A 12951-nucleotide genomic window follows, 5' to 3' on the forward strand; every position below is an offset into this window, starting at 1 on the left:
CCATTGGGCAAAAGGGAAGGCAGAAGGAAAGGTAAAGGTTTTGAAATACCTCATTTACTTTCAGCTAATAGGAAAATAATCTCTTGCTGATTATTACAAAACTACTCTGCGTATTCTAAGAGAATAAGCACTGAAGTGCTAAGTTTTATAAAGCAGATGTTTGAGGCCTGTATTTAGCGGTGTTCCTTGGGGGTCAGTGCTGGCTCTGGTCTTGTTCAGTTTCATCAGTGACCTTGATGTGTCCGTCCTCAACAAGTTGATGATATGTAAGAGATTATTATTCTTTTTGTCTCTTTTTGAGACAATTTTAATCATTGCCTCAAAGCTTGCTGGGAACACAGATGAACAAGTCCAAGCAAGTCCTGGCCAAGGGTTGAGAAATGCTTTTTCTGAGGAACACAGATGGACAAGGCCAGGCACATCACAAAAGAGAGATAAGCCACAGATTAATGGCCAGGAAACAGTCTTTCGTGTGGGCTTAATCTCAAGGAAGATGGTCATCTCAGGAGGTGCTGCACACGACTTTTACCCAAGCGCCCAGGAATGCCATGATGGCAGAAGAAGAAAGATAAAAAGGGGACCTACAATCATGAGATTGGTTTTCAAGCAACAGATTCCTCATGAAGAAGACCTTGCTGCCCAAGGCCGGCCATGTTGCTGCTGCTCTTCCCCTGCTGCTTTTGCCTTGGACCTTTGAAACGTCGTGCAACGGGACCGCTGCTGGATCCTGGTGGTGACTATCCCGGATTTATGCAATTCTTGCTTCTTTCCTATCTTTTCTATCGCTCTCCTTCCCTTCTCCATCTCCCTGATTAGGATTTATAATAAACTGGTTGGACCAACATCTGAGCTGTTGTTTCTTAATCTCACGCCAGGTATGTTATATTAAAAGAACCTCCTCTCCCTCTTTTAAATTGGAGCGAGACATGATACAAAGCTAAAAGGAATGGCCAGCAAATCAGAAGGCTGTGTTGCCATTCAGTGAGTTCTGAATAGGCTGGAGAGTTGGACAGAGAGGAACCAGATGAGGTTTAACAAGAGCAAGCGTAGAGTCTTGCACCTGGGGATGAATAACTGCATGCACCAGTATGGATTGAGGGATGACCTGCTGGAGATGAGCTCTGTGGAGATGGACCTAGGCCTCCTGGTGGACAACAGTTTGGCCATGAGCCAATGGTTGCCAAGGAGGTCGATGGGTGCATTAAAAGGAGTGTTGCTAACAGATCAAGGGAGGAGATCCTCCAAATCTGTTCTGCCCTCACCATGCCTCACCAGTGCTGGGCTTCCCAGTACAAAAAAGACAGGGATCTCCTGGAAAGAGTCCAGTGAAAATACACAAAGGTGATCAAGGGTCTGGAACATCTCTCTTATGAGGAAAGGCTGAGCGACCTGTGTCTGTTCACCCTTGAGATAGGAAAACTGAGAAGGGATCTGGTCAATGGTCATAAATATCTAAGGTGTGGGAGGCAGAGACATGGCCAGACTCTTCTCATTGTTGTGTGGCAATAGGACAAGTGGAAATAGCCACAAACTGAAGCATAGGAAGTGTACAAATGTGATGAGATCCTCTTCACAGTAAATGTGATGGAGCACTGGAACAGGCTGTGCAGAAAGGTTGTGAATTCTCCTTCTCTGAGATGTTCAAGACCCTGCCTACCTATGCAACCTGCTGTAGGGAGCCTGCTTTGCAGGGGAGGTGGACTCAATAATCTCTAGAGGTCCCTTCCAATTGCAATAGTTCCATGATTTTGTGATATTAGCTTGATAGCATCCTCACAGTAGGTTACACTGTTTTATTGAAGGTTTAGCCCCCATGCCTTGAGAATTTCTGAAAGGACTTTAAAAGTGTTTCCTTAAACTTACTAAATTTTCTCTTTTTTTTTTTGTTAACATTTACTTCTTTCTTCTTTTGAAGAGTTTATCTAGTCAAGATTTATCTAGATTTTTAAAAAGGCTTTATCTAGTAAACAAAAACAAACAAACAAACAAAAAAACAACCAAGAGACTCATTCCTTATTTGAGATTTAAAATATGGTTTGGTGTTTTGTTACACGTCTAACTCTCTTTTGGTTAATTGATTGCATAAGAATAGCTTTATTTTTGCAGAGATTATCACTTGTAAGGAGCACAGGTGCAATTTTGTAGTGAGAAAAAAAAAATGATTAACAGCTTTAGTGAAGAGAGTTTACATTGACTGCAAACTGTTTGGTCTAAGATTTAGTAATTTAAATTTGTCCAATTAAAATATTTCTATTCCCGTTCTAGTGATATGAGATTATTGACTACAGATTACATATTGGATTATTTTTTCTAATCTAATTCCAGGCAAGAGAAGGAGAGAATGCTATGGTTATTCACAATGATTTTAAATTTTGAAGTATTGAAAGTTCTGCCTGCAGCCATGAAGAGCTGGAAACGGGCGGACAAAAAAGACAAAAGATAAGTGATAAATAGAATTTATTGCAAATATCATTAGTTACTGCATGATATAAATGTACTCATGATAATAAAGACATAAAGGTCTTTTATTTATTAAAATTAACAACAAGGTTTGGAAGGTCTTGCCTGTACAACTTCCAAATAAAATAGCCAATATTTTTTTTAGCGTGTGTACTTGTGATATTATCCAACCAAAGACGTGAAATATCTTCCAACAGCCAAGAACAACAAAAAAGCTTCAGATAAGCTGTTATGTTCAATGTACAATTTATTTTTTGCTGTTGTTGTTGTTGCTAACATTTCAGCAAGATGTGACTCACAGCTTTCTGTGACTCTGCATTGCAGCTGAAATACTCTTTTTCAAATCTAATGCTAAACATGATAAATTATTCAGATCACTGAACTACAAGACAGAGATGTTCAGATGCTCCCTGGGCATTTAGGGATCTGATATTTATTTTTTCCGTGAATTATTACTGCTAAAGCCAGACATCTTTTGGCTCTCTAAATGAACTTAAAATCTAATAATGTAAACACAAGTAAATACTCAACAGCGAATGCTTTTACTCAAATATGATACAAGTTGCCATCAGAATCTATGTAATTTATGATACAGTCTTATCAGTCAGCCGTTAGGTAATAAGAAAAAAACTTACTGTCATACACAAAATATCTTTTTCATAGTTTCGTTAACCAAGATGCATGATTTTCCTGTGTATCATTGCAATTTAGGGAGATGTCTCTCCTGTTTTAATTTACAATCATTATCCCCTGCTCTATTATTATTAGAGCATGTAATAAGTTGATCTCCATCTTGTTTATAAGTTCCCCTCAGATGCTGAAAGGCTGCAACAAAGCCTTCCAGAAACTTTATTATCTCCAAGCTGAACATGCTCAGCTTTAACAAAAAAAAAAAAGTGGAGGTGAAGTAATTGAATCAAAGACTCAAAATATAGAAGGGTTGGAGAAAGGATTTAATGAACTTTAAATGAACTTTAAAACACTTTCAGGTTACTTTTAAAAAAAAAACCAACATTTTTCCTAAATGTGGATTTAATATTGAATATTGAAAGGTATAATACCACATCTTGTCTGTTAAATCCATCTTATTTTATTAATAAGATGTCAATCAACTAAATAGAACTAAGCTAGAAAACACTGAAAGAAAAGCTTCATAAAACAGTGAGTAAAGGTCTTCATTTAGGTACATTAAGGAACAAGAATAAATATTTTATTTACTGTCACTGCATCTTGATGCTGATCACAAGACATAAGAAACATCCATCCTTGTTACTGCTATTCATGTTAGCTATTTCACTGTAATCCCTGCCTTTTCAGATGCACACTGAGAAGACTGTTGTTGAAAATATTGTTGAAAATATGTATCACTGTAACAGAACAATTTTAGCATGTGGACTCTCTTTTTTCCATTCATGATGCAAAACAATTCCACAGACTTAAAGACTAAGCAAAAGACATGCAGAAATTTTTCACTCCTGAAGGAACTAGACATCCTTATTAAGGCCTGTGTGTTTCATGGAACCAGCCTGCTTCATAACAAGTTTATTACTCTTATTTCAGCAACCTTGAAAACCTATTCTATCTTTTCTCCTTTGAATGGATCACCATATCACAAAGAATATTTAAAATTCTCCACCTTTTCTAAAAAAAGGATGTAATGCATGGCCTTAATTGCAGATAGCATCTTCTTTTTTCTAGGGAAAACTCAGTGTTTTCTTATATGAATGGCAGTGGCAGGTGTAAAATTCTCAAACTAATATCTCATGACAAACATTTCCTTGTTTTTTGAAAAAGCTCGTTTTAAACCCATGGCTGAGACAAAACCCTAGAGTACTGAGGCTTACTTTTAGCTTACAATCTAATGTATTTCTGGACTGAAAGTGTGTTCAGATTTAATATTTGAATATTTCACATTTTTAAAACTTTGAATTTCTATACTTTCTGAAAATAGATTAAAAATCTTGTCTTCCAAAGATGAAATGAAATGCTGTACTTTATGTAATTTAAATTACCAGAATCACTGTAGCCCAGATGCATACCTTCCTTAGGATCCACTCTTAACCCATTTATCCACTCAGTTAGTAGCAATGCAATTCCAGTTTGTCTTCTAGGAAAGACCTTCTCATGTGCTTACTGCAATGCAGTTATCTCTTGATTCAATTAGCACTGTTTTGTGTTTGTACACAAGGCAGCCATGCTGACGCTGGCTAAAGATCTGATTGATCTAATGTCCTATCACTAGCTGATAACAGATGCTTACAGAATCAGTGCAAGAATTAAGTATAGAATGAACTTTTTTTTAGTTTATCCTTCTAGCTTCTGGCAATTGATTTATAGACTGCTTGAGCTGGAATGTGCATTTGGCTGACCATGTTTTATGGCGATATGCAGACCCTATAGTTTTATGTAAATCTTTTTTTGATAGGTTCCACAATCTGATTAAATTGACTTTTTTTTTTTCTTTTTCTTTTGGGGTGGAGGGGATGAGGGGGGTGGATACCACAGACTTATGGTATTCTGATAAACTTTTTTCTATGGTACAAAATGGACCCATTTTATACCGAAAATCCCCAGTAGAATTGCATTTATTTTTCAGAAGACAGTCTATTGACTGTAGAGTTGTCATTTATCTTCTGAGTATTAAAATAAGTATCAAAGCCCAAAGTCTGGACAGCTTAATAAAATCAGAACATAAAAATACGACTGTCTCTTTGGAATAAGCAACATCAGTTTACAAATGAACATGCATCTATCCTGTGTTTTTACCACCTCATCACACTAAGGATCTAGATGTCAATACACATTTACACTAATAAATTCACTGATCAGATCGATAGCATATATTCTTATACAGTAATAAATGTCTCTGTGCAATAACAAAATCCTGGTAAGTATCAGGAGAAAAATATGGAGTAACAGTCTTACCTATATTCCTCAAATTCATATTTGCATATATGTGCATAGGAAATACTTCTTCACCACTTTATTATTTTAATTCATATTTAGTCTTTCAGAATATGATAAAACTCATTATTGCTGTATTAGCTAAAAGTGGTACTGCAATAGGAGTTAAATTTTATTCATAGCAAAATATTGCTTTTCTTTTACCTCTGGAATAATTTCCCAAAGTCTTTAGAGACAATAACCAAACTTCTGAAACGATCAGAGTTTCATCATGCAAAATCAGAACTCTTTGAGTAAGCATAACTCAATTGCAGAGGTCAAGCCACACGCAGTTTTTAAATATAGCTGACTCCAATACATTAAGAAGTTATGTTCTCAGCAAACATGTTTGAGGAAAAGAAAATGGTATCAGAGACGCTCTTGCAAGCTTTTAAGAAAACAACCAACAAAATACAAAATATTTTTTATTTTCCCAATAATATTTTCCAATACATACCTTAAGTTTTGTGACATTTTGACACAGCTAACACATTTTTTGCAATATCTTTAAAAGCAAGTAGACAGATGCATTTTTTTTTCTGCTGGAAAGTTCCATCCCACAAAAAAATGAAGCACATGAATATGCAGATGAAGATTTATAATAAACAGAACAGAGTTCTGTACTTCAAGGAGTATTTTTGCAAGTCAAGATCACTCCTGTCTCCCTTGGTGTCCTGTATCTTATAACATACCAGAAAAGGACAGACAGCTTCCTTATCTGTAGTGGGGAGGTCCCCTGGGCATTCCTGGCTGTACCCCTGGAAAGCGTGGGTGCCCAGGTAGATAGCCTGGTGCTGCATACCCTCGTGGCCCTGGTGGCCGAGTCACAGCGATGGGTGGGGGAAGAAAGTTTCCTCTGCCCTGTGGTGGATTGTGGCCATTCGGGGCAGTGCCTGGATGCTGTGGTGCCTGAGAGGAACTTCCTTCCTGTTGCTGACCTGTTTTTTTTGCTTCATTGCCACTCTGTTCTTTCTTGTTATCTGAAATGTGTTAGGAGAACAGAGTTAAGGAATGAAAATATAGAGCAGAAAATCTCTCTGAGGGAAAATCTGTAGCACATTATCTATTCCAGAATATGATGGAAAGTCTAGGGCCCAAAGCTCCAACAGCTGTGTGAGCTATAAGTAGATCTGCTTTGCCTTGTGCCCAGGCTGCAAGATGAAATATACAGATTAAAAGGTGTCATGGGGGACAAACAGAAGGAACAGGGAAACCACTATTTACCCATGCACAGACAGGTTATTTGAAGGAAAAAACACAAAACCCAAGGCAGCCTGTATCACATCAGGCTGTGGAAAAAAATTGAAAGGCTAGGGGCAAGAATACAAATGAAAGGAGAGGATGGAAGCAAATCTGCTATCAAAGTTGCAAATTAAAATCATCCTTGCCTGCTCCACCCCCACCAGTGCCTCTTTACCACAGGTCTGAGATACTTGATGTGCTTGATATATAATGTTCAACTTATTTCAAGTATCTAAGGAATAGAATGTGAAGAGCTGTCTCTATAGAATAGTCACAAGCAAGTTGAAAGCTATGGGTGACAGAGACTGATGCAACAAAGGGACCCTTGCATCAGTGTCTACTACAGGCCACCCAACCAAGCAGAGCCTGTTGACGAGGTCCTACCTCCAGCTACAGCAGGCACTGTGATCACAAGCTCTTGTCCTCCTGGGGGACTTTAACTACCCCGACATCTGGAAAAATAGCATGGTGAGCTGCAGGCAATCCAGGAGTCTCCTGGAATGCATTGAGGATAACTCCCTAAGTCAAGTAATTGAACCAAGGGTAATGCAATACTGCACCTGTTGCTCACCAGTGCAAGTGAACTGACTGGTGACATCAGGATTGGAGGTTGCTTGAGCTGTAGTGAACAGGCAATGGCTGAGTTCATGCTCTGGAGGGACATGAGACAGGAAAAGAGTAGAAACAGGACAGTCTCTGTACCTCAGTCAGGAAAGGAAAGTCCAGGAGTGTGTATCTCCCCTCTTGAGTGATACAAGCAAGCTGTTAATAACAGACAAAGAGAAGGCTGGGCTTCTCTTAACGATTATTTTTTGCCTCGCTCTTCTCTGATAACTGCTTGCCTCACAGCCCTCAAACTTTTGGTTTGGCAGGAAGGGACTGAAAAATCAGAATCTCTCCCACTGCAACTGAACTCGATATTATGGTATTTCTTAAATGATCCAAAGAAAGAAAAATGGATTGGCTAACACTTGTCATGCAGTATGGTGAATATTTTTTATAGATATTATGGCAAAGGAGTAGTTAAGGTAGAGAAGAAGCCTATGATCCAGTGTGCAAGTATTCCTCACCTTGAGAAATTTAAATCTGAATTTACCTTGATTTGCAGCAGATTCATCTTGCTTGCCTTCTTTTTGCTTTGACTGTGGTGGCTCTGTCTCAAATGGATTTTCCTCTTGTTCATTTGATTTTTGCGCCTTTTGTTTATTTCTTCTTTTATTTTCTTCTGCTTGCTAATGATGGAGAGATAGAGAGGGCATCTTTCAGTAACCTGAATGTATTCTCTAACAATTGTAATAAAAAGAAATAACAATTCCCGATTCCTTACACTTTGTAGTTTCTTTTTAAGTTCCAGGTTAGCTTCCTTGTAGGACTTGGATGTAGCATTAAGATAATAAATACTCAGGCTAAATTTAAAGAAAAAGAATATATCTTGTTAGATAATAGTTTAAATAGAAAGATTCTTGCAAAATTCCTATACCAATAACTGTAGTGCTAATACCAAAACTGTATTTTTCCTCATTTATTAGGCCTAATCAGAACAAGTATTTTGACATTGAACAATGGAATATGAAGAAGGCATACTTATCTCAAGGGAAATAATAACAATAATAATGTTTAAAAAAACAGAAATAAACATGGCAGCTAAGGTAAATTGTGCATCAGGCTATGCCTCACTATGAGGCATGTTCCAATGACTAAAGTTAAATAAGTTATTCAATGAAATGTAATTACCTTATATGACATACTCTAAAAACGAGTAAACCATATTTAGAAGAGTCTTTAAACTAATACAACAGACAAGCTCAAGTACTGGCAGAAAAATAGCCAAAATCATAACTTTTAATTTTTTATCTAAATCACAACCTCATTCTATTAAACAATAATACCACTACATAGTGAATTTTCACTTTTTAATGAATTGTATTCCTTTCATAATGACTCTATGAGATTATTATTTTTTACTATCTTAATTAACGGATTTCTGATAGGAAACCTTTTATTGAAGTAAGAAGCAAATAATCTTCATGTCTTATTTGCACCACTTTTCCTGATTTTGCTTAATATATTATTTATTCACTCCCCATCTTTCCCCTAACCTCCTAAATTTTATTTTTATTTTCACCTTGTCCCATAGCAAGATAGGAATTGCACTCAGAATAATTCAGTGGGAACAAACTGTATAGTTCAGAGGACAATTTAGTCCCTTTGCTTTTCTAGCTAAGAGTTAAACAGGTTGAAGCACTAAGTGAATCTTCCTAAACTTTCATCTCATAATCTCATTTGTTTCATTGAAAGCCTTGTGCAATTTCTGTTCCATTCTGTAGTCTCATTGTGTTCCTGGCAGTTCCACAGTGTAGGGTAAGCCCCTGTCCATTTGTACCTAGAATTTGCTTTTAGTTCAGTATGCTAAAAAAATTTTTATATATGTGCATTAGTTTAAAATACCTTTATCAAGGACTCAATACAGTCTTAGAGAAACACTATTCAGGTTCATTATTCTTTATCTGCTACAGACCTATTAAAAATCCATAACAAGAAATTGAACATAAGAGAATTTTAGAAATATACTTGTGACTGGAACATCTCTATTGTATATCTCTCTAACTCTCTCTCTCCCTTCAATTCTATCTCAAAGAGTACAATTTTTATCAAGGAAGGGCTCTGGCACTCAAGATCAGACACACAATGTTAATGAGAAATGGTTCAGCTTCTTGGTAACCAGCATTCTAATAACTTTGTACTGAACTTGTTAAGGATTTATGAGATGTAGTTCTACCTCCTGGACAAGCTGATCAAGGTCACAACACTTCAAATTCCATACCCCTTTGCATTTTGATTAGGATTTTTCCATTAAAAAAAAAAAAAAGAAGAAAGCTGAAGCTGAAGAGATCATCGTCTGTGGAAAAGTACATTAATTATGACCAAATAGAAGACTTGAATTCTTCTGCTTAAGCAATAAAAACTCAGAGTAAAAGAAAATGAACAGACTTTTCATTAAGTATTAAGCAAGATGTCAGTTAATATTCTATACGTACACCATCAGTAATATAAAAGGTAGGATGAGTCCAGGGTTAGAGGCATAACCAAATACCTTCCCAAACCAAGAAGGGAAGTCATGCTCCAGAGTTTCTGATATGACTTCAAACATTCTTGTTTTCCCACTATTAAACAGAAAATGTGAAAATATGTGAAAAATTAAAATATTTGGCAATGTTAATACAGGAGCACGCATATATAAATAAAACATATCACGCCAAATCTGGGCAAAAGGACAAAAAATCTGTATTTGGCACTATTTAAAACTTAAAATTCTGTAAGCATCTTTCACACTAGAACCCATAATAATCTCCATAACTTTCCCATATAATGCAGTTGAAGTAGCAGGTCCATAATTTCCTGGGTTTTCTCTCATGTACTTCATGTGTATAACACTGTTCAGCTCCAGCAGGCAGGCATCTCTCTAATCTTCCAAGATCATTGCTAAATCATTGATAAAAACATCTACTAACTGCTTCAGTACTTGGATGAATGCTGCCAGGCTCTACGCTGTGACTCAAATAATAAGAAACCTCACTTTGCACCATTTGCTTTGTTATCATCACTTCTGTAAAATTTAAGCAAGATTATGCCTCAATAAACCTTCAGAATGTCACACTATTATCCCTTTAGGTCACTGTGACAAATGCAAGTGGCTAAATGAATATACTAAAATAAACCAAAATCAGAATTTCACATATTGTGTACTCATTAAAATCATATGTCATGCTAAGTACCAATTAAAGATGCTGAAAATGGTCCTGAACTTTCCAATTGAAAGTATGGCTATATTTAAACTAGCTTGAATAGAAAGCACGTTTGCACTCATGAAGCAGACCTAACTATTTAGAAAAGACTAGTGAATACAGAAGTCTTGAGAACTCAGGGAGCATATTCAGGACCCCAGTGGAAATAAAGGAGCATGAAATATAATGTCAGCTAGAGATATCATAGCACTCAAATACTGTACCACCACCTTGAGCTGCAGCACCAGTATACATTCTATCATGTCACTATTACAAGGGATACATAGACATTTACTGAAAATCACCACGCTCAAGCCAGAAGACCACAGTGGCGTAACTGGCAACTGCTTTACTCCTCAAGAACAATTTCTGGCTTAATTAGAGCAAGAACAACAAATGTTTACATTACAGCTAACTAAAAGAAAAGATTTTCTGTTCTACACTCAAAAAAAAAAAAAAAAAAAATCTTTGAAATCATTAACCAGTTTTCTTGGATTCCAGCTTCAAGAATCATTACACTAAGAAATGCCACACTAAAAATTCAGCATATCAGGTGCTAACACTTTTTAAGGAAGCTTATTTTCATTACTGGATCATTCACTGATGAGGCAGTACATCATATCATTAGCAAAAGACGTATATAAAACGCAAAAGACCTGAAAGGGCCACAGTCAAAAGATGGTGGAATGGAGACAATGGTGTACACAGCAGGCAGTGTAGAAAGAAAGAGAATGAAAAGCAACATGGCCATGTAGAAGTTGTTTGATCTGGAGGCTTTGAAGACTCTCTCCTGGGGAACATTGCAGCACATCACTGCCCAGCACTGCAGGTACATTGAAGTATGGAGTCGGAACACATTGATTGCTGGGAGACATGGAGCATAAAAAGATCCCATCCTAGAAAAAAAAAAGCAAAAAACCCACAATCTTAGAACATTTTCTGCTAGAACTTCTGCCAGGATATACCGCCTGTTCCCTACTTCATTCTGCTTTGCATTCATGTACACTGCATTATTTCATACAACCTTGTTGACACTTTTTTTTTTTTTTTGGTAATGGTCTTGTCTCTCCTTGCTTTAAGAAATACCGGAGGCACACGGACAGAATTCTCCATATGCAGTTTTTGTTTCAAAATTCCAAATTCATCTTTCTCTGCAAAGGAGATCACTTAATGAAATGTTACTCACTTACCTTGTGCGGTTAGTTTAGGTAGTATTAGGTCAGTTTAGGTTGTATTACATAAACATGCACAGCACAAAAGCTAAGTATTACCATAATAATGATCTAGTTTATTCCTTATATATTTCTTAATATACTGGCACCACTTTAGGACGGAATTATTTTTGCTACATTGACTACGTCTAGACTACAGAGATGTCACTTCAGAATACATGATATTAACATTTCCCTTTTCTTTCATGTATATTCAGTGAAAAGGAAAGATAAAGGCTTTACAGCTATGATTGAAGAAAGAGAGTACCTCATGGCCCACCCTACTCCTTACCCACATGGAAATCAATTGCAATATACTCTTCAATATCAAGAAGATTCTCAGTAATCTACATTTTTAGTAATATATAGTTTTAGTTTTTAGGTATGACACTTCTTATAGGTAGACAAAAACTTGCCAGTAGCTTTTTGATATAGAGAAGACTTGCAAACATTTTGCATCCCAATCACTTTGTGAATACACAGAGAAAGAGAATAAAGGAGCTTTTCATGGTCTATCTCATCTACAGAAATAATGCACACATACATCTCTCATCCCTTCTATTTTAGTGGCAGTTATAACTGCACCTGAGGCTTTTTTTATTATGTTTCAGATGAGCATGAATTTGTGAAAACTGAATTTGTGACACCACGACAAAACAGAAATGAATGTATCCTATGTATGTATTAATGGTAAATATGATTTTGGCAGTGAATGTTCATTACTGTTTGGTCAATTTTTTTTGCTGTTTTGATGTATTCAGTTCGTCAATCTGCAAGAATCAGTAAGCAGGAAGAAAGATTCTATATCAATATGACATTAGAAACACACAAGTCACAGATTCTGTGAAGCCCCCATTCTACTGAAAGTAAGAACAGAGCCATTGTAATGCTTTGTGAGGTGTGTCCAGGTCCAGCTCAGCCCAGAGAGCTGCCTTCAGCTGCATAGCTGTACTCAGCCCTTCCTCTGCCACCACATCCATGCTGGAACCAGCCTAAATCTAGGGACCATGTGAACCACCAAGGACATACTCAGGTTGCTCAAGAGGGATAAGCTTCTGTGGTGCTGTGGCTGGACCCTGGGATGAGGAGCCTGAGAAGGAGAGGTGTAGCGGGAGTGCATGGTGCCAGCAAAAACTCACTTCCTCAGAAGCTGGAAACGGAGCACTCTCCTCATTTCTAGCCGTGTCCAAGGCAGGACTAAGCCTGTGCATGCACAGGAAGGAGGTATGTACAGCTCTGTTCATTCTGTACAGGCCAAAAATAAATTAATAAAACAACCCCATGGGAATTACAGAAGTGAGAATTTTTAC

At 37.0% G+C, this 12951-nt stretch overlaps 1 protein-coding gene across 4 annotated transcripts in view; it reads right to left on the reverse strand.

Annotated features, from left to right (window-relative positions):
- Window positions 1-3368: 3368 nt before the first annotated feature.
- The window catches only part of TMC1 (transmembrane channel like 1), a 112113-nt gene continuing 102530 nt past the window's right edge, over window positions 3369-12951 (reverse strand). For all 4 annotated transcript variants that reach the window (XM_052701305.1, XM_052701302.1, XM_052701303.1 and 1 more), the window contains 5 exons: window positions 11087-11326; window positions 9684-9809; window positions 7973-8051; window positions 7742-7877; window positions 3369-6383 (listed from right to left, as the gene is read on the reverse strand). In XM_052701305.1, the coding sequence (XP_052557265.1) occupies window positions 6118-6383; window positions 7742-7877; window positions 7973-8051; window positions 9684-9809; window positions 11087-11326 (847 nt within the window). In that variant the 3' untranslated portion in view covers window positions 3369-6117. The remainder of the gene's footprint in view (window positions 6384-7741; window positions 7878-7972; window positions 8052-9683; window positions 9810-11086; window positions 11327-12951) is intronic.

The sequence above is a fragment of the Tympanuchus pallidicinctus genome, unplaced genomic scaffold (assembly GCF_026119805.1).
Source record: "Tympanuchus pallidicinctus isolate F22 unplaced genomic scaffold, pur_lepc_1.0 scaffold4, whole genome shotgun sequence".
In the NCBI taxonomy this organism is placed as follows: domain Eukaryota; kingdom Metazoa; phylum Chordata; class Aves; order Galliformes; family Phasianidae; genus Tympanuchus; species Tympanuchus pallidicinctus.